Source organism: Salvelinus sp. IW2-2015, linkage group LG20, assembly GCF_002910315.2.
Source record: "Salvelinus sp. IW2-2015 linkage group LG20, ASM291031v2, whole genome shotgun sequence".
NCBI classification, from domain to species: Eukaryota; Metazoa; Chordata; class Actinopteri; order Salmoniformes; family Salmonidae; genus Salvelinus; species Salvelinus sp. IW2-2015.
Window position 1 is genome coordinate 65,406,910 of NC_036860.1, and position 22,491 is coordinate 65,429,400.

General features: G+C 42.4%; 1 protein-coding gene and 1 non-coding gene across 5 annotated transcripts in view; one reads left to right on the top strand and one right to left on the bottom strand.

The window, feature by feature from the left end:
- LOC111980670 (zinc finger protein 462) overlaps positions 1 to 22,491 on the top strand; it is a 79,759-nt gene that overhangs the window by 43,903 nt on the left and 13,365 nt on the right. Inside the window, exons 5-10 of one of the 4 annotated variants that reach the window (XM_024011532.2) lie at positions 2,068 to 2,462; positions 3,377 to 3,495; positions 8,569 to 8,769; positions 20,895 to 21,147; positions 21,427 to 21,563; positions 22,017 to 22,240. In XM_024011532.2, coding sequence (XP_023867300.1) covers positions 2,068 to 2,462; positions 3,377 to 3,495; positions 8,569 to 8,769; positions 20,895 to 21,147; positions 21,427 to 21,563; positions 22,017 to 22,240 — 1,329 coding nt within the window. Of the gene's footprint in view, positions 1 to 2,064; positions 2,463 to 3,376; positions 3,496 to 8,568; positions 8,770 to 20,894; positions 21,148 to 21,426; positions 21,564 to 22,016; positions 22,241 to 22,491 lie in introns of those variants that run through there. The other 3 variants (XM_024011531.2, XM_024011533.2, XM_024011534.2) reach the window with 3 other exon arrangements.
- LOC111982184 (U7 small nuclear RNA) lies at positions 3,875 to 3,927 on the bottom strand. Its single transcript, XR_002879695.1, has one exon. It is a non-coding gene; the product is annotated as a U7 small nuclear RNA (small nuclear RNA).

Genomic DNA, 22,491 nt, shown 5'->3' on the forward strand with positions numbered 1-22,491 from the left:
GTCAATCAGTTTATAGCAAATATTTACACTGCATATTTGTTTCATATGAACATTTAGGCTATTACATGTTTCTGTACTAGTTTGTACTAGATTTCTTGCCATTTACATTGGCCCTGGCCTGTCCCCTAGCTCTCCCAGAGGGTGGTGAGAATAGGCTGACGATGCAAGGCTGGCCAGCTCTGCGGACGCTCATCTTATTTATGGTCCTATGAAGTGCGGGGTCAGGTCCTTGAGCAGAAATAGTGAGCTTCCTGTAGGCCATAAAAAGCCAGGTTGGTTGTCTGTTGGCCGTCATGTCTGTGTGAGAGAGCGAGAGAGAGAGCGAGGGGCACAGGACAGAAAACACTTTGTGCTGCCTTTCCCAGATCAAGGAAGTGGGACATGCAGACCAGGGCAGGTCGTGGTCTTATTCATTAGGCACCAAACAACGGAAAACGGACTGAAACAGGGAGGGACTACATGGACTTGCCCAGTCAGAAATACTCATTTCTGTTTCCTGTTGCAAAGCATTTAAAAACTTTTTTTCTTTCAATGGGCTAATGAATATGTCTCAGGCCGTGGTCTCTGGTCGCCTGGTCTCTGGTCGCCTGGTCTCTGTCGGGGCGTTTTCAAGGTTAATGTCCACATAATCAACTACAGTCACAGGAGGGCAAAGTTAGTTCTCTTTGGCTAATAATGAGGAAGGTCTGTTAAAAAACAGATCCTACTTTAACCATCACCAACTGTCAGATTAAAGAAGCCACACAGAAGACCTGGTTAGTGTTAGTGGTACCAGCAGTAGTAAGAATTTAGTAGTTCATTATGTAGACCTTGGACCTTCAATTATGTCTACTTTCACAGGACGTTTTAAACGTTGCTAGAAAAACCAATCAGTGTTTTAAAGCCCTACTTTTATCCTAAACCATTTTCTATTTTGCTGTCTAGGTATGTCTAATTTAACTGTTCTCTACGTATGTCTAATTTACTGTTCTTGTCCTACGTATGTCTAATTTATGTTGTCTACGGTATGTTCTAATTTACTGTTGTCTACGGTATGTCTAATTTACTGTTCGTCTACGGTATGTCTAATTTACTGTTCTCTACGGTATGTATAATTTACTGTTTACTCTAGGTATGTCTAATTTACTGTTCTCTACGGTATGTCTAATTTACTGTTTGCTACGGTATGTCTAATTTACTGTTGTCTACGGTAATGTCTAATTTACTGTTGTCTACGGTATGTCTAATTTTACTGTTTCTACGGTATGTCTAATTTACTGTTCTCTACGGTATGTCTAATTTACTGTTGTTAATCTTCACGGTATGGCTAATTTAGGCTGTTCTCTACGGTATGTCTAATTTACTGTTTCTACGGTATGGCTTAATTTACTGTTTCTCTGACAGCAGGGCTAGGCAAGGGCGGCCGCGGGCCCAAAACCGGCCTGCAAGTGATTGGTTTTGGCTTGCAAAGTTTTTATAAAAAAACAAACAAAGAAAACATTTGGTCAAAAAAAGACCAGGAATTCAGCAAAATGAGTTTAATTTAGGAAATATGTTCCCAAGTATTTCCACAAATAAAAAAAGAGTCTTATGCGATTGTGTATCAATGTAGTCAAGGTAGGAAATAATTGTTATTTTCAAATACAATATATTTTTGGGCTTAGTTGCGGTCAATTTGCAGTGTAAAAATGATTATGATTATGTTCCTACCCCCTGACCATCCACTCTGACAAAAAAAGGCCCGCGGCTCAATCTAGTTGGCTATCCCTGCTCTACAGTATGTACATGCCGGTAGGGAGGTTATTCGAATTTAAGTTCAATCACAGCTAGCAATATTGTTTTAAATTAAATTCAGGAATCAAATAACATATTCGGCCATGATGGTGTGACTGACTAGGTTCAAGTTCTCTACGCACCACGAGACTGTTAGCCCAGTGAGCCAAAGCCTAAAGCAAGGTTAGTTTGGTACAATGGCAACAGTTTGGAGTACATTAGTCAGTACGACGTGTTAACTGCCAAAGCATATGGAAATGATAAATAAATATAGCTGCTATAATGCTGTTCTCCTTCTGTCCTTCACCTCAGCAGGAAGTCACAGATGTACCATTGTCCACCATCCCGGGAGAGAACAGCATCACCAACGGAGAGGTGGAAGAGGTGACCGACAACTCCATCATGGAGACATCCCCCAAGGACATGACGATGGTCGCCACAGCGATGGGCCCGGTGGTCGCCGGGGATGCTGTTGCCATAGAAACGACGGAGATGGCAGTTGGAGAGGGGGTTGGGGTAGTGGCGCCCGTCGGCCAGCAGGTGAAGGAGAGGCTTGTTGGGGGACACCCGTGCGCTCAGTGCGACCGCGTCTTCATGTCCATGCAGGGGCTGAGGTCCCACGAGAGGAGCCACTCGGCCATGGCCATGTTCACCAGAGAGGACAAGTACAGCTGCCAGTACTGCCAGTTCGTCTCCCCCTTCAGACACAAGTAAGAGGACATKATATAGACTTAAAGAGATAATATAAATGATTGGTTCACTGCTTGTCACACACACACACACGAAGGGCATACAGTACATGTATATATCAGAGGCATTCTGGGATTTGGAGTTCACTTTCGTAAACCCTCTGAATTGTTTAAGATTGAGTGTGTTGCTGTTTCGATGAATAGTGTCCTCTAATGTCTTGGTGTGTGTGGCTGTGTTCTGTATGGCGTTTACTCTCCTGCACCTGTCTCCTTAGCTGTGCTTTATTTCAACATTCTCTCTGGATGGAATGAAGCCTAAGTGCCAGTCTGTTTGTGATTGACAATGACAGCAATAGAGAAGGAAAGAGCACAAACAGATCTGGCACCAGGCTAGATGGAACACACATTGCCTCCAAAGCTCACTCCAGTCCACTCCAGTGAYAGACACTGCAGGCATGGCAGACATTTTGATTTTAATTTGTCTTCTTATCCAAAGCTGAAAGACTTCATCTTTGTTGAGCTCCATTGTGTAATCCCACTCTACTGCATGTGCCCTGACCCAGAAAGGAAATGCGTTCCCATGCCACCCAAGAGGCTTGTATGAAAACACACTAATATTCCCCAGATACGTTCTATGTGGTTTGCAGTCAGACACAAAGAGATACACTAGGGATACAGGGACTGTGGTAGATCTTTTCCCCTACGGCCTCTGCTCAATAGTCATTGGAAATTGTGGTTTTGAAAAAGGAAGTTATATGAAAACAGATTCCCTCTGCTTCCCTGAAAGCATTCTGTTGTGATGTGTTGGAACATGTGTGAAGACTTTTCTTTCACTATATCTCTCTTTGTCTCCCTTTCTGTCTCTTCGCTCTGTCTGTCTCCTCTCTCTCTCTAACCCTCTTCCTCCTGCTTCCTCTCTGTCTCCATCTCTTCAGTCTGGACAGACACGTGCAGTCCCACCATGGGCACCACAAGCCTTTCAGATGCAAGCTCTGTCCCTTTAAGTCTGCCTACCTGAGTCGCCTGAAGAGTCACCTACARAAAGCACACGCAGGTAGAAAACAACCACAGCACACCTCACTGAGCTCTATACAACTACCTGAAACGGACCGTGTTCATGGGTGGGTCCGAAATAGAACTCTATTCCCTATACACCCACGTAAAGAAATACTATAGTATACTGTGGTGTAAATACTGTTTTTGCAGACAATAGTCTGCAAGAARACTACAGTGAATGCTGTATTATACTGTAGTATTTACAGTTAACTATAGTATAAATACTGTAGTAAAAGAAAACTGTAGTGTATACTATAATAATTACTGCAGTGTTTTTGTGGACTGTACTATACTGTAGTATTTACTTTAGTGTTTTTGCGGACATTACTGTAGTATTTACTTMAGTGTTTTTGTTTAACTGTCTTTGACATGGAAGTGGAGGCTTTCTCCTTTAGGAAACCTACTGGAGAAATACTAAAAGAGCACATTTTCCATAACCTGTAGGTGGGTAGTTAKGACTGGGATCTGAACGGATAYTWCAGGGCTTCTGCTCTTTTCTATCACCTGTAGGGAACACGTTGTATGGTCTTCACTTGGCATGTAGGTTTCTCACTCATGGGTGGCACAAATTATGAAATGGGGAGGGGAATGGGCAGGGTTTATGCAAAAAAGATACTGTAGTATTTACGCTAGTTATATATTTTTTCTTTAAGTTGTGTTTTTGCGGACTGTAGTGTTTTTGTGGACATTACTGTAGTATTTATAATAGTATTCTACAGTATACTACAACATTCTATAGTAAGTACTGCACAAGATCAAGGGACACCACAGTATGTAGTATAGTATTCTACAGTATAATACAGTTTCCTGTAGAATACTATAGTACGTACTGTAGTATTCTATACTGTCCTTCACAAGCAAAAGAGCAGTAACTGCACATTTMGTCCAAAAATGTGTTACTGACATTTTTGATACATTAAATACATGCTCTATCATGTGGACAAATATCCTACCTCCATTGTGTTGTGTTATGGAGACAATGGTGTGTCATGTTTTCAGTAACTGCAAACATTTTCCGTAAAACCAAGGAAAAAAGCACGCCAGATACTGCCTTTTACCTTGGTATTTTACCTTTTTATCACCAATCTGCAGTGTGTACGGTTTACCTTTGTATCACCAATCTGCAGTGTGTACGGTTTACCTTGGTATCACCAATCTGCAGTGTGTACGGTTTACCTTTGTATCACCAATCTGCAGTGTGTACGGTTTACCTTGGTCATCACTTCAATCTGCAGTGTGTACGGTTTCCCCTTGGTATACCAATCTGCAGTGTGGTACGGTTTACCTTTGTAATCACCAATCTGCAGTGTGTACGGTTTAACCTTTGTATTCACCAATCTGCAGTGTGTACGGTTTTACCTTGGTATCACCAATCTGCAGTGTGTACGGTTTACCTTTGTATCACCAATCTGCAGGGTGTAACGGTTTACCTTTGGTATCACCGAAATCTTGCAGTGTGTACGGTTTACTTGGTATCACCAATCTGCAGTGTTACGGTTTAACCTGGTATCACCCAATCTGCAGTGTGGTCGGTTTACCTTGGTATCACCAATCTGCAGTGTGTACGGTTTACCTTGGTATCACCAATCTGCAGTGTGTACGGTTTACCTTGGTATCACCAATCTGCAGTGTGTACGGTTTCCTTTGGTATCACCCAATCTGCAGTGTGTACGGTTTACCTTGGTATCACCAATCTGCAGTGTGTACGGTTTACCTTGGTATCACCAATCTGCAGTGTGGACGGTTTACCTTTGTATCACAATCTGCAGTGTGTACGGTTTACCTTGGTATCACCAATTCTGGCAGTGTGTACGGTTTACCTTGGTATCACCAATCTGCAGTGTGTACGGTTTTTACCTTGTATCACCAATCCGCAGTGTGTACGGTTTACCTTGGTATCACCAAATCTTGCAGTGTGTACGGTGTTTTCCTTGGTATCACCAATCTGCAATGTGTACGGTTTACCTTGGTATCACCAATCTGGCAGTGTGTACGGTTTACCTTTGTATCACCAATCTGCAGTGTGTACGGTTTAACCTTTGTATCAACCAATCTGCAGTGTGGTACAGGTTTTACCTTGTATCACCAATCTGCAGTGTGTACGGTTTACCTTGGTATCACCAATCTGCAGTGTGTACGGTTTACTTGGTATCACCAATCCTGCAGTGTGTAACGGTTTACCTTGGTATCACCAATCTGCAGATGTGTACGGTTTACCTTTGTATCACCAATGTCTGCAGTGTGTACGGTTACCTTTGGGTATCACCAATCTGCAGTGTGTACGGTTTTACCTTGATCACCAATCCAGGTGTACGGTTACCTTTGTATCACCAATCTGCAGTGTGTACGGTTTACCTTGGTATCACCAATCTGCAGTGTGTACGGTTTACCTTGTATCACCAATCTGCATGTGTAGAGTTACCTTGTATCCACCATCTGCATGTGTACGGTTTACCTTGTATCACCAATCTGCAGTGTGTACGGTTTACCTTTGTATCACCAATCTGCAGTGTGTACGGTTTACCTTGGTATCACCAACTCTGCAGTGTGTACGGTTTACCTTGGTATCACCAATCTGCAGTGTGTACGGTTTACCTTTGTATCACCAATCTGCAGTGTTACGGTTTACCTTGGTATCACCAATCTGCAGTGTGTACGGTTTACCTTGGTATCACCAATCTGCATTGTGTACGGTTTACCTTGGTATCACCATCTGCAGTGTGTACGTTTACCTTGGTATCACCAATCTGCAGTGTGTACGGTTTACCTTGTATCACCAATCTGCAGTGTGTACTTTACCTTGGTATCACCAATCTGCAGTGTGTACGGTTTTACCTTGTATCACCAATCTGCAGTGTGTACGGTTTACCTTTGTATCACCAATCTGCAGTGTGTACGGTTTTACCTTTGTATCACCAACTTGCAGTGTGTACGGTTACCTTGGTATCACCAATCTGCAGTGTGTACGGTTTACCTTGGTATACCAATCTGCATGTGTACGGTTACCTTGGTATCACCAATCTGCAGTGTGTACGTTTACCTTGGTATCACCATCTGCAGTGTGTACGGTTTACCTGTATCACCAATCTGCAGTGTGTAACGTTTAACCTTGTATCACAATCTGCAGGTGTACCGGTTTATTTGTATCACCAATCTGCAGTGTGTACGGTTTACCTTGGTATCACCAATCTGCAGTGTGTACGGTTTACCTTGGTATTATTGATTCTTCTTTGCTGATACAAGTATCAAACTATATGAAACTGATAGCCACATACAAATAAATCTATGAACACAAGTTTGTGTTTAAAAAAAAATCATAATGGAAATGTATTCCAGTGGGTGTAACAAGCAAGAAGACAGTAACTGCAGTCTAGGGTCAAAGGTAATGTCAGAGTCAATATGAATWAAAAAAATGACCTTATAGTAAGACAACAGATAACCACATTTTCAGTGATCTGCCAACTCATTTGGCTGAACAATTAAAACTTTAAAGATATTTTTCCCAGATACACTCAATGAGTAGTTATTGCTCTTTTACTTGGTAGGGCAGTATAGTAAACTGTAGTATTTTTTCATGTGGGTAGTGCACTACTTTTACAGGGCTCTGGTTAATAGGATAACAATTCAGACGCAACCCACGTGTACATGGTATGTTATTAGCCTGCTGGTCCCAGATCTGTTCATGCTGCCAAACATGACTTAATAGGAGCTGGCTAAACAACACAAACTGATCTAGGACCAAGCTAGTGGGTTATTATTGTCCCCAGCTGTGTATTGGGGCTGTGGCCTAGTCTGAATGTATGACTTTACCAGAGCTGTTCGAGGATACTAAATCAACACTAATATCAGTAGTCTCTCATATGTCCCCTATGGGAATATCTTAAAGTCAGCCTGTCATTGAGTGCAGGGAATATCTGTCATACAAGTGGCTGCGGATTTGCTCTGTGTGTGATGTTGTTGGATATTTACTCCTATAGACTGCACTGATGTAGCCAGTGAACCAACGCCAGAACATAGGAATAGATATGATAGCCAATCATCACAAATGACAATGCGAGTACATAGAAGAACCATCTAAAAACTAGTCATGAATGTTGTCTCAGTTATGATTGGAAAAGAACACAGAAAGATGAGTCAACAACAATCAACAATTGCTTCAGATAATCGACTCCAAAGCAGAGCCATTTAACATTTGATTACATGTTGAAAGTGTTCTAACATGGTCTGTTGGTGGTGGTTTTCTTCAAAACGTCTTCTGTTGTTTACAGTATTATTATACCACAGCATTGTTGAAAACTAGTTTCTGATTTGTTGGAAGGGCATTCTAGAATGGACATTAAAACCAGATTACGGGACAGTTGAAAAAGATTGGGTTTGGATTGCTGCCTTGGTAATGGATCATGTGAACGCGGTGGAATCCATAGCTTGTGGCATGTGAATGCTGGTTCTCTCGATAAGGTGCAAAAGTCATTGAAGGGTAGAGCAGTAGAAAATGAGTGTCAGCACCCCTCTTTTCAGATCCGTTGGCTGCCAAAGGCACTGGCTCTGTCAGTCTAGCTGAAAGCTTTTGGCCTTACAATATAGTATCAAGCCAATCGATTTGCCCTTGAATAGAGTCGGGGTTCTCATCATAAAAAGTGTCAAAAAAGAAAATTGTCAGACGAGCGGCAGATTGTCGTGTCTTGAGTGACTCGGAGTCTGAAAACTGACTGGCGTGTTCGACTCCATACTAAGTTGGACAAAGCCGCTCTCAAAAGACTCTCTCTCTGACCAACGTTTCTGTTACTTTGCCGAAGAGAGAGAGTCCTTTCTTTTACACTATCATAGTATTTTTCTTTTTAGTTGTTTTTTTACTGTGACTTTAATGAAATTATATTTAGTGATATATTATCATCAAACTGTAAAATATTGATATCATATTGATATGATCTTTATTTATTCTTGACACATACAAGGTGTCTTTGGGTCCATGAGAATCTCTAACGGTTACATAAAACCCATGTTTTATTATGAGCCATTCTGACTCTGGGTTACTTTACTTGCTATTATTATTATTATTACTATTTTACAGGCGAGAACACCTATAAGTGCTTGTCCTGCCCCTTCTCCTCAATGACTATCAGCCAGCTGAAGGAGCACTCTCTGCGGGACCATGGGGAGGCCCTGACCCTCCCCAGGCTTCGTGCTGGCGCTACCACCCAGGGCCCCCAGACCAGGCCACTCAGGCTGGGCTCAGACCCTCACCAGACACCCCTGACCTCTAACCTTGACGGTAAGAGCTCCATCTGTATTACCAAGCAGACTGAGAAGGGAGACTTTTATTGATTGTAGATTGTTTTTAGTTTGATATTTTTTTATTTATTTTTAACCAGGAAGGTAATTGCGATTAACATATCTTATTCAAATGAGCCCTAATTTATTCGATGATATGCCGTTTATTTTAGGGTGTTTTCATATATAGACTGGCTTGCGAAAGTATTCACCCCCTTGGAATTTTTCCTAGTTTGTTGCCTTACAACCTMGAATTAAAATGGATTTTGGGGGTGTTTGTATCATTTGATTTACACAACATGCCTACCACTTTGAAGATMAAAAATATTTTTTATTGTGAAGCAAACAAGAAATAAGACAAAAAAACAACAGAAAACTTAACTAATCACCCCCCCAAAGTCAATACTTTGTAGAGTCACCTTTTGCAGCAATTACAGCTGCAAGTCTCTTGGGGTATGTCTCTATAAGCTTGGCACATCTAGCCACTGGGATTTTTGCCCATTCTTCAAGGCAAAACTCCTTCAAGTTGGATGGGTTCRGCTGGTGTACAGCAATCTTTAAGTCATACCACAGATTCTGAATTGGATTGAGGTCTGGGCTTTGACTAGGCCATTCCAAGACATTTAAATGTTTCCCCTTAAACCACTCGAGTGTTGCTTTAGCAGTATCAGTATGCTTAGGGTCATTGTCCTACTGGAAGGTGAACCTCCGTCCCAGTCTCAAATCTCTGGAAGACTGAAACAGGTTTCCCTCAATAATTTCCCTGTATTTAGCACCATCCTTCATTCCTTCAATTCTGACCAGTTTCCCGGTCCCTGCCAATGAAAAACATCAGCATGATGCTGCCACCACCATGATTCACTGTGGGGATGGTGTTCTCGGGGTGATGAGAGGTGTTTGGTTTGCGCCAGACATAGCGTTTTCCTTGATGGCCAAAAAAGCTAAATTTTCATCTGACCAGAGTCTCATCTGACCAGAGTACCTTCTTCCATATGTTTGGGGAGTCTCCCACATGCCTTTTGGTGAACACCAAACGTGTTTGCTTATTTTGTCCTTTAAGCATTGGCTTTTTTCTGGTCACTCTTCCGTAAAGCCCAGCTCTGTGGAGTGTACGGCTTAAAGTGGTCCTATGGACAGATACTCCAATCTCCGCTGTGGAGCTTTGCAGCTCCTTCAGGGTTATCTTTGGTCTCTTTGTTGCCTCTGATTAATGCCCTCCTTGCCTGGTTCGTGAGTTTTGGTGGGCGGCCCTCTCTTGGCAGGTTTGTTGTGGTGCCATATTCTTTCKATTTTTTATAATGTGGTGCTCCTTGGGATGTTCAAAGTTTCGGATATTTTTTTATAACCCAACCCTGATCAGTACTTCTCCCTGACCTGTTTGGAAAGCTCCTGAGTCTTCATAGTGCTGCTTGCTTGGTGGTTCCCCTTGCATAGTGGTGTTACAGACTCTGGGGCCTTTCAGAAGAAGTGTATATATACTGAGATCATGTGACACTTAGATTGCACACATGTGGACTTTATTTAACTAATTATGTGACTTCTGAAGGTAATTGGTTGCACCAGATCTTATTTAGGGGCTTCATAGCAAAGGGGTGAATACATATGCACCCACCACTTTTCAATTTTACATTTATATTTAATTTTTTTGAAACAAGTAATTTTTTTCATTTCACTTCACCAATTTGGACTAGTTTGTGTATGTCCATTACATGAAATCCAAATAAAAATCCATTTAAATTACCGGTTGTAATGCAACAAAATAGGAAAAACGCCAAGGGGGTAAATACTTTTGCAAGGCACTGTACAGGAGAACTCCTCTTTTAAAATAAATTATCTCCGTCCTGTTTAAAGTGAACTCTGGGGTAAAAAAAACAAAAAACAGGAAGAACACTCCCCTTGCCTTTGGAATGAGGAGAGGCGAAGGTCAAGAGCATGCATCCTCCGAAACAACAACTCTGCCAAGCCGCACTGCTTCTTAAAACTTCTTAGGGCTGAGATACCGTAACGGGATCGATATGACAACAGCCAGTGAAAGTGCAGGGCGCCAAATTCAAAAAACAGAAATCTCATAATTAAATTCCTCAGACATACATGTGTTTATACCAATTTAAAGGTAATCTTGTTGTTATCCACCAAAGTGTCCGATTTCAAATATGCTTTTCAGCGAAAGCACCACAAACGATTATGTTAGGTCACACCAAACCACAATAAGCACAGCCATTTTTCCAGCCAAAGATAGGAGTCACAAAAAGCACAAATAGAGATAAATTAATCGCTAACCTTTGATGATCTTCATCAGATGACACTCATAGGACTTCATGTTACACAATACATGTATGTTTTGTTTGATAAGTTCATATTTATATGAAAAATCTGAGTTTACATTGGGCGTTACATTCACTAGTTCCAAAAACATCCAGTGATTTTGCATAGCCACATCGTTTCAACAGAAATACTCATCATAAATGTAGATGATAATTATAGATATACCTCTCCTTAATGCAACTGCTGTGTCAGATTTCAAAAAACTTTACGGAAAAAGCAAACCATGCAATAATCTGAGACGGCGCTCAGAACAATAGTCAAATTAGCCGCCATGTTGGAGTCAACAGAAACCAGAAATTACATGATAAATATTCCCTTACCTTTGATGATCTCATCAGAATGCACTCCCAGGAATCCCAGGTCCACAATAAATGCTTGATTTGTTCGATAATGTCCGTTATTTATGTCCAATTAGCTACTTTGGTTAGCGCGTTTGGTAAACAATTCCAAAGTCACGAAGCGCGTTCACTAAAACCTGACGAAATGTCCAAAAGTTCCGTAACAGTCAGTAGAAACATGTCAAACATGTATTGAATCAATCTTTAGAATGTTGTTAACATAAATCTTGAATAACGTTCCAACCGGAGAATTACATTGACTTCAGATGAGCGATGGAACGGAGCTCCTCTCATGTGAACACGCATGGTCAAAAATGGTCACCTCATGGCAGTGGTGACTAATTCTCCTCTCATTCGGCCCCTTCACAGTAGAGTCATCAGACAAAGTTCTACAGACTGTTGACATCTAGTGGAAGCCGTAGGAAGTGAATACTCATTCATATCTCGCTGTGATTTCAATGGGATCTTGGTTGAAACTCGACCAGCCTCAGAATTTCCACTTCCTGTTTGGTTTTTTCTCAGGTTTTTGCCTACCATATCAAATCAAATGTATTTATGTAGCCCTTCTTACATCAGCTGATATCTCAAAGTGCTGTACAGAAACCCAGCCTAAAACCCCAAACAGCAAGTAATGGCAGGTTAGAAGCAGCGGTGGCTAGGAAAATCCCTAGAAAGGCCCAAAACCTAGGAAGAAACCGAGAGAGGAACCAGGCTATGAGGGGTGGCCAGTCTCTTCTGGCTGTGCCGGGTGGAGATTATAACAGAACATGGCAAGATGTTCAAATGTCATAATGACAGCATGGTCAAAATAATAATAATCAAGTTGTCGAGGTGCAGCAAGTCAGGCACCTCAGGAGTAATGTCAGTTGGCTTTTCATAGCCGATCACTAAGAGTATCTCTACCGCTCCTGCGGTCTCTAGAGAGTTGAAAACAGCAGGTCTGGACAGGTAGCACGTCCGGTGAACAGGTCAGGGTTCATAGCCGCAGGAAAGACAGTTGAACTGGAGCAGCAGCACGACCAGGTGGACTGGGGACAGCAAGGAGTCATCATGCCAGGTAGTCCTGAGGCATGGTCCTAGGGCTCAGGTCCTCCGAGAGAGAGAGAAGAGAGAAAGAGAGAGAGAATTAGAGAGAGATACTTAAATTCACACAGGACAGGATAAGACAGGGAAGTACTCCAGATATAACAAATGACCCTAGCCCCGACACATAACGTACTGCAGCATAAAATACTGGAGGCTGAGACAGGAGGGATCAGGAACACTGTGGCCCCATCCGATGATACCCCCGGACAGGGCAAACAGGAAGGATATAACCCCACCACTTTACCAAGCACGCCCCACACCAATATTGAGTTCTGTTATACTCACAGACATAATTCAAACAGTTTTAGAAACTTTAGAGTGTTTCTATCCAATACTAATAATAATATGCATATATTAGCAACTTTGACTGAGGAGCAGGCCGTTTACCTCTGGGCACCTCTGTGCACCTTCATCCAAGCTACTCAATTACTGCCCCTTCAGCCACAAGAGGTTAACTTCTTACGGCTGAAATCCCGTTAATGGGATCGATTTGACAACAGCCAGTGAAAGGCAGGCCGCCAAATTCAAACAACAGAAATCTCATAATTAAAATTCCTCAAACATTAAAGTATTATAACACATTTTAAAGATACACTTGTTGTTATCCACCACAGTGTCCGATTTCAAAAAGGCTTTACAGCGAAAGCACAACATATGATTATGTTAGGTGCAGGCCTAGTCACAGAAAAACACAGCCATTTTTCCAGCAAAGAGAGGAGTCACAAAAAGCAGAAATAGAGATAAAATGAATCACTAACTTCTTTGATGATCTTCATCAGATGGCACTCATAGGAATTCATGTTACACAATACATGTATGTTTTGTTTGATAAAGTTCATATTTATATCCAAAAATCTCAGTTTACATTGGCGCGTTATATTCAGTAATGTTTTGCTCCAAAACATCCGGTGATTTTTGCAGAGAGCCACATCAATTTACAGGAATACTCATCATAAACGTTGATAAAAGATACAAGTGTTATGCATAGAATTAAAAGATATACTTCTCCTTAATGCAACTGCTGTGTCAGACTTCAAAAAAGCTTTATGGCAAAAGCAACACCATGCAGTAATCTGAGTACAGCGCTCAGGCACAAAAACAAGCCATACAGATACCCGCCATGTTGTGGAGTCAACAAAAGTCAGAAATAGCATTATAAATATTCACTTACCTTTGATGATCTTCATCGGAATGCACTCCCAGGAATCCCAGTTCCACAATAAATGTTTGTTTTGTTCGATAATGTTCATCAGTTATGTCCAAATACCTCCTTTTCGTTTGCGCGTTTAGTCCAGTAATCCAAATGCACAACGCGCGAGCACTAAGTCCAGACGAAAAGTCAAAAAAGTTATATTACAGTTCGTAGAAACATGTCAAACGATGTATAGAATCAATCTTTAGGATGTTTTTATAATAAATCTTCAATAATGTTTCAACCGGACAATTCCTTTGTCTTTAGAAATGAAAAGGAACAGAGCTCGCTCTCATGGCCGCGCGCCTGACTTAGCTCATGGCATTCTGTCAGACACCTGGTTCAAACAGCTCTTATTCTCTCCCCCTTTACAGTAGAAGCCTGAAACAAGGTTCTAAAGACTGTTGACATCTAGTGGAAGCCTTAGGAAGTGCAWTCGGACCAAATTTACACTATCTTGGGTAGACAAAGACTTGAAAACCTACAGACCTCAGATTTCCCACCTCCTGGTTGGAATTTMTCTCAGGTTTTTGCCTGCCATATGCGTTCTGTTATACTCACAGATGTCATTCAAACAGTTTTAGAAACTTCAGAGTGTTTTCTATCCAAATCTACTAATAATATGCATATCTTAGCTTCTGGGCCTGAGTAGCAGGCTGTTTACTCTGGGCACGCTTTTCATCCGAACGTGAAAATAGCGCCCCCAGCCATAAGAAGTTAACACACTGCTCGCTTAACCCAGAAGCCACACCAATGTGTCAAAGAAAACACCGTACAACTGTCGACCGTGTCAGCGTGTATGCGTCCGGCCCGCCACAGGAGTGGCAGTCTGACGGACGAATCTGGGTTTGGTGGATGCCTAGAGAACGCTACCTGCCCCAGTGTGTAGTGCCAACTGTAAAGTTTGGTGGAGGATGGCTTTTTCTTTGCAACTCTGCCTAGAATACAGACACTGGACAGAGGAACTCTGCCTAGAAGGCCAGCATCCCYGAGTCACCTCTTCACTGTTGACGTTGAGACTGATGTTTTGCATGTACTATTTAATGAAGCTGCCATTTGAGGACTTGTGAGGCATCTGTTTCTCAAACTAGACACTAATGTACTTGTCCTCTTGCTCAGTTGTGCACCGGGGCCTCCCACTCCTCTTTCTATTCTGYTTAGAGCGGGTTGGCGCTGTTCTGTGAAGGGAGTAGTACACAGCGTTGTACAAGATCTTCAGTTTCTTGGCAATTTCTCTCAAGGAATAGCCTTCATTTCTCAGAACATAAATAGACTGACAAGTTTCAGAAATAAGTTATTTGTTTCTGGCCATTTTGAGCCTGTATTCGCCATTTTGAGCCTGTAATCGAATGGAATGAACAGCTTATGAAGCTCTCTTAGCCTATACTYTAGATCACATATTGAAAACAAATAATCTGAACATTGTGTCAGTACAAAACTCTACACATATTTTGGAATTTCTTTGCATCCTTGACAATCTCTAATCAATATCTTTTGTGCCACTAATGTGAGGGGTTATGTCAGGGGAAACGGTGTTGCAGTAGTCTAGTGCGTGGTTCTGGAATAATGACAAGAGAACCTGGGCAGCTTTGTGTTCACATTGCCCACAAAAAAAGGGAACAGGACTGTGGAATTCAAGCTAACCGAACTCAGACCACCTCTCGAGATGGTCTCCGTTTGGTTCACTTCGGGGGCTCTTTTGAGGGGTCTGAGTTCTGTAGGAGTGTTCACACTGCACACAAAAATTAAGCGAACCGCACTGAATTCACAAAAATATTCTGAAAAGGACCAYGTGTGAAAACACCCTTTACAAAAGGCCCCAAGTAGTAGTATTAATAGGTTTTATTGGTTTATTGCAATCATGGACTGAATTGTACACAAATGTACAACACAGTTGACATCAAATAGTAAATTCCTAAACGAACACAATACAGTGGGGCAAAAAAGTATTTAGTCAGCCACCAATTGTGCAAGTTCTCCCACCGGAAAAAGATGAGAGAGGCCTGTAATTTTCATCATAGGTACACTTCAACTAATGACAGACAAAATGAGAAAAAAATCCCGAAAATCACATGTAGGATTTTTAATGAATTTATTTGCAAATTATGGTGGAAAATAAGTATTGGTCAATAACAAAAGTTTATCATAATACTTTGTTATATACCCTTTGTTGGCAATGACAGAGGTCAAACGTTTTCTGTAAGTCTTCACAAGGTTTTCACACACTGTTGCTGGTATTTTGGCCCATTCCTCCATGCAGATCTCCTCTAGAGCAGTGATGTTTGGGGGCTGTTGCTGGGCAACGCGGATTTCAACTCCCTCCAAAGATTTTCTATGGGGTTGAGATCTGGAGACTGGCTAGGCCACTCCAGGACCTTGAAATGCTTCTTACGAAGCCACTCCTTCGTTGCCCGGGCGGTGTTTTGGGATCATTGTCATGCTGAAAGACCCAGCCACGTTTCATCTTCAATGCCCTTGCTGATGGAAGGAGGTTTCACTCAAAATCTCACGATACATGGCCCCATTCATTCTTTCCTTTACACGGATCAGTCGTCCTGGTCCCTTAGCAGAAAAACAGCCCCAAAGCATGATGTTTCCACCCCCATGCTTCACAGTAGGTATGGTGTTCTTTGGATGCAACTCAGCATTCTTTGTCCTCCAAACACGAAGGTTGAGTTTTTACCAAAAAGTTATATTTTGGTTTCATCTGACCATATGACATTCTCCCAATCTTCTTCTGGATCATCCAAATGCTCTCTACAAACTTCAGACGGGCCTGGACATGTACTGGTTAAGCAGGGGGACACGTCTGGCACTGCAGGATTTGAGTCCCTGACGGCGTAGTGTGTACTGATGGTAGGCTTTGTTACTTTGGTCCCAGCTCTCTGCAGGTCATTCACTAGGTCCCCCCGTGTGGTTCTGGGATTTTTGCTCACCGTTCTTGTGATCATTTTGACACCCACGGGGTGAGATCTTGCGTGGAGCCCCAGATCGAGGAGATTATCAGTGGTCTTGTATGTCTTCCATTTCCTAATTATTGCTCCCACAGTTGATTTCTTCAAACCAAGCTGCTTACCTATTGCAGATTCAGTCTTCCCAGCCTGGTGCAGGTCTACAATTTTGTTTCTGGTGTCTTTGACACTCTTTGGTCTTGGCCATAGGGAGTTTGGAGTAGTGTGACTGTTTGAAGTTGTGACAAGTGTCTTTTATACTGATAACAAGTTCAAACAGGTGCCATTAAAAAAGGTAACGAGTGGAGGACAGAGAGCCTCTTAAAGAGAGAGTTACAGGTCTGTGAGAGCCAGAAATCTTGCTTGTTTGGTAGGTGACCAAATACTTATTTTCCACCATAATTTGCAAATAAATTCATAAAAAATCCTACATAATGGATTTTCTGGATTTTTTTTTCTCATTTTGTCTGTCATAGTTGAAGTGTACCGATGATGAAAATTACAGGCCCTCTCATCTTTTTAAGTGGAGAAACTTGCACAATTGGTGGCTAAACTCAATACTTTTTTGCCCCACTGTATATACAGAACAATAATACTACAAAGACAATATTTGGGGTTGGGTGCTGTTGACACAGATACAAATTTTAAATTACAACCAGTACAAGCCTCATTCATTTCAAGGCTGGCGAGCATCAGAACTCAGCAGGGCAGCCCTTCTCACCGCTAGGGGAAACACTGGAATAGGAGCTAACATATGGTCTCCCTCTGAAATCCCAGGATTCACATTGTTAGACCTGATCAAACAGAATCCACCTTTCTTTTTGTGCCCATGACTGGTTCCAGAAGGTGTTAAACTAGCGTGTCAGGTGCCTGGCCCTCCAACCGACCGCCCCGCTCTGTTCTAGAATGTTCTTGGCAGGTGTCATCTAGCTGTGGGCACAATGGAATTTTCCCTCTAGGTGGAAGTGGAACACCGAGAGCAGAGCAGAGAAGCACTGTGGAATGCAACCGCCATGTCACCGTTGGCTACAGCAGACCATTGAGGGGGAACAGAGCAGAARGTTAGCAGTTCTAAATGTTACAACTAGTAGATTTTTACAACTAGTGTTTGTGCTGTCTTGTAGTTCGGTGCAGGGTTTTCCTATGAAAGTAATTGACTGTTGAATATCTGTGGTCGTCATGATACTAGTGTAAAAATATTTCACTTGGCTGAAAAGTCCCCAAGGAGTCTGCTGCTTCCTTCCTGCTTCACAGGGGTTCAGCACGGTTCAACAGCTCTTGGGCAGAACTATTGGCTTCTGTTACTACCATTTAAGAAGACAGATTACTACTTTCTCAAAGGATTTGACTGTACCTGCCATCTCATCTACATATTCACTGGCTTCGTCTTGCTACTGTGCTGAATGAGGCTTTTTTCACATGCAGACATCCACAGTGGTTGTGGTGCCAATCACACACACAGTTCTGGGATGTTACAGTACACACTAAAAACAAATGCTTCTATATAGTGCCAAATAAGGGTTATTTGGCTTGTTACCACAGAGGATCCCTTTTTGGTGCTATATAGAACCTTGTATGTGTATGTGAACCCTTTGGGATTATCTGTATTTCTGCATAAATTGGTCATAGAATTTGATCTGATCTTCATCAAAGTTACAACAACAGACAAACACAGTCTGCTTAAACTAATAACACACAAATTATTGTATTTTTCTTGTCTAWATTGAATACATAATTTAAACATTCACAGTGTAGGTTGGAAAAAGTATGTGAACCACTAGGCTAATGACTTCTCCAAAACGTAATTGGAGTCAGGAGTCAGCTAACCTGGAGTACAATCATTGAGATGAGATTGGAGATGTTGGTTAGAGCTGCCCTGCCCTATAAAAAACTCTCACAACATTTGAGTTTGCTAGTCACAWGAAGCATTGCCTGATGTGAACCATGCCTCGAACAAAAGAGATCTCAGAAGATCCAATTGTTGACTTGCATAAAGCTGGAAAGGGTTACAAAACTATCTCTAAAAGCCTTGATGTTCATCAGTCTACAGTAAGACAAATTGTCTATAAATGGAGAAAGTTCAGCACTGTTGCTACACTCCCTAGGAGTGGCCGTCCTGCAAAGATGACTGCAAGAGCACAGAGCAGAATGCTCAATGAGGTTAAGAATAATCCTAGAGTGTCAGCTAAAGACTTAGAGAACTCTCTAGACCATGCTAACATCTCTGTTGACGAGTCTACGATACGTAAYACACTAAACAAGAATGGTGTTCATGGGAGGACACCACGGAAGCAGCCACTGCTGTCCAAAAAAAACATTGCTGCACGTCAGAAGTTCGCAAAAGAGCATCTGGATGTTCCACAGCGCTACTGGCGTAATATTCTGTGGACAGAAGAAACTACAGTTGAGTTGTTTGGAAGGAACACAACACTATGTTTGGAGAGAAAAAAGGCACAGCGCAACAACATCAAAACCTCATCCCAACTGTAAAGTATGGTGAAGGGAGCATCATGGTTTGGGGCTGCTTTGCTGCCTCAGGGCCTGGACAGCTTGCTATCATCGCCGGAAAAATMTATTCCCAAGTTTATCAAGACATTTTGCAGGAGAATGTAAGGCTATCTGTCCGCCAATTGAAGCTCAACATAAGTTGGGTGATGCAACAGGACAACGACCCAAAACACAGAAGTAGATCAACAACAGAATGGCTTCAACAGAAGAAAATACGCCTTCTGGAGTGGCCCAGTCAGAGTCCTGACCTCAGTGTGGTTCACACCAGACATCCCAAGAATATTGCTGAACTGAAACAGTTTTGTAAAGAGGAATGGTCCAAAATTCCTCCTGACCGTTGTGCAGGTCTGATGTGCAACTACAGAAAACGTTTGGTTGAGGTTATTGCTGCCAAAGGATGGTCAACCAGTTATTAAATCCAAGGGTTCACATACTTTTTCCACCCTGCACTGTGAATGTTTACACACTGTGTGTTCAATAAAGACATGAAAACGTATAATTGTTTGCGTGTTATTAGTTTAAGCAGACTGTGTTTGTCTACTGTTGTGACTTAGATGAAGATCAGATCAAATTTTATGACCAATTTATGCAGAAGTTCAGGTAATTCCAAAGGGTTCACATACTTTTTCTTGCCACTGTAGCACCAAAAAAGGGTTTCGCTATGGTTACAACCCTTTTGGGAGCTATATAGAACACTTTTTAATAGTTCTTTACAGAACCTTTATGGAGAGTGGTTCTATAAAGAACCTTCCTCAATCTCAAAGGTTCTTTATTGATCATTTTGAAGAATCATACAGGGTTTTATATTCTGGTTAGACATATTGTTAAAATTCCATGGGTGTCATTATTGTGTTAATTGACAAGTTAAATCAGCTGTACTAGCTCTGGAACGGCTGGGGGTCGCTGAGGAGAGAATTGACAACCACTGATTTAGTCAACAGTTCTCAATTGACACAAGGCCTTACTTGATTCTTTCACAAGACACCGTTACTGGCACCTGTCATGTATAACATGTTATGGCATAACACAACAGATTAGATAAACTGAAATGACACTCTCACTCATGGTTGCACAAAAAGAGCTGTGCGTAAACCACGCCCCAAAATATTATATTGAGCCACTTCCCCTACATTTGAATTAGCACTAAAAGAGCAAAGAACCCTTTTGTGAACTGTAAGGAACCATTGAAGGGCTCAAAGTGTTCTTTGAGTCATTATGGTTCCACATAGAACCATCACTCTTCCCAAAGAACCCTTGAGGAACCCATTCTTAGTGTGTAGAGCCGTGGTGGGTTTSATTTCCATTCCGGAATCCTCTGGCATTCTAGAAGTAAAACCCAACACACTCCAGATCCATTCAGATTCTGAAGCCATGTTTACTTTTATAGCTCTTTGGGTGAATCCTCACAGCCTGTTTGAGTTCCTGACAGGGAGTTTTCTCGGTTAATAACTAGTAGATGATTAATTACTACAGTATAAAAAAGGAAGTTACTGTAAGGCAGTATTTCTTCATGATTTTTATCCATATGGTCCTGTGTGGCTTAGTTTGCATTAGCGTAGTACTAGCAATGCCAAGGTTGTGGGTTCAATTCCCGGGGGGATCACACACAAAAAAAATCACTAATTGTACTGTAACTGTGAGTCATTTTCAATAAAAGTGTCTGCTGAATGGTAGTGTATTATACGATATACACACTCAGCCCCCACTCTCTCTTCCCYCACTCTAGACGCTGGGTACCTGCATGAGACGGCGGACGTACGGCAGCAGCTCAGTCACTATCAGCTAGCATCTCGTAGTCATGTGACCACCGCCCCGGCCCAGGGCGCGACCTCCGACACGCGTCCGGATGGCATCCTGACCTGTGAGTTCTGTGAGTTCAGTTCGGGGTACATGCAGAGCCTGCGCCGCCACTACAGAGACCGACACGGAGGGAAGAAGCTGTTCAAGTGCAAGGACTGCTCCTTCTTCACCTGCTCCAAGTGAGAAAATGAATGATACTGTGACAACAACTTTGTCTTTCCTTGAGTCCTCACGTCCTCTTTACTCCTTAAACCGCATTGGAGGAGAGGATCCAAGGTCCCTCGCCTCGGAACCCTCTCAAATACATGTTGACAAAATGGAGAGGAGAGTGGACATGAGGAATCAAGGAAAGACAAATTGTCTTCTTTTTGGGGGAGTTTTATGATGGTTGCTTGGTTTTATGCTGGTTGTTTTCTTCTGTCCGRTGGGCCTCACTGCATCTGTTCGGTTCCTCTCAGGTCAGCATTCACCATGCATGTGGAAGCAGGACACACCGTGGTTCTTGAGGAGGGTCACAAAGACCTACGCTGTCCACTCTGTCTCTACCACACCAAATACAAGAGCAATATGATCGACCACATCGTCCTGCACAGGGGTAAGCCATAGTTTATCTGCTCAAATATTGATAAGACAATTCAGAGGGAAATAACTCTTAGTGCCAAGTGTCATGATCTTATTGAGCTTAAAGTCACAGCTGTACTAGTCTCGGAGTTCCGGGACATTACACTGTATTGTCGCAAACCAAAGTGATTAGCTACACTTACTAAGATACAGTGGAGGCTGCTGAGTGGAGGACGGCACATAATAATGTCTGGAATGGAGCAAATGGAATGGCATCAAARACCTGGAAATCATGGAAACCATGTGGTTGATGTATTTGATACCATTCCACTGATTCCGCCCCAGTCATTACCAGGAGCCCCTCCTCCCTAGGTCCCAACAACCTCCTGTGCTAAGATATGACTTCACAGTTGTAAGTGTTATGGTGTTTACACAATAGTCATTATCTCGTTCTTTCTCTCTCCCCTCCTCTCCCTCACCCCCACAGAGGAGCGCGTGGTACCCCTGGAGGTGTCCCGCTCCAAGCTGTCTCGCCACCTGGCGGGCGTGGTGTTCCGCTGCCACAAATGCACCTTCACCTGCTCCAGCGACCAGAGCCTGCAGCTGCACGTCACCAAGCACAACGAGATGAAACCCTACCAGTGCCAACTGTGTTACTACGACAGCAGGCAGCGCTACCAGCTGGAGGAACACCTCCGAGACGAGCACAAGGTAAGTCAGACTCAGAACTACAACTCCCATCATGCAGCCTGTCTGGCTGGCATATATGCAAGGGACTTCATCCTGTCAATATGGGAAGTGTGTTGATATTATAGTATAGTCTTGTTTTCACTCTGTGGCACACACCCCTCCACGATGTGGTCTGAACTCCAACTCCCAGCATGCCCTGCCTTGACACATGCTCTTCCTGTTCATCTTTTTTTTTTACTTTGGAGTAGCCTACACATCAATCTTTAATTCAG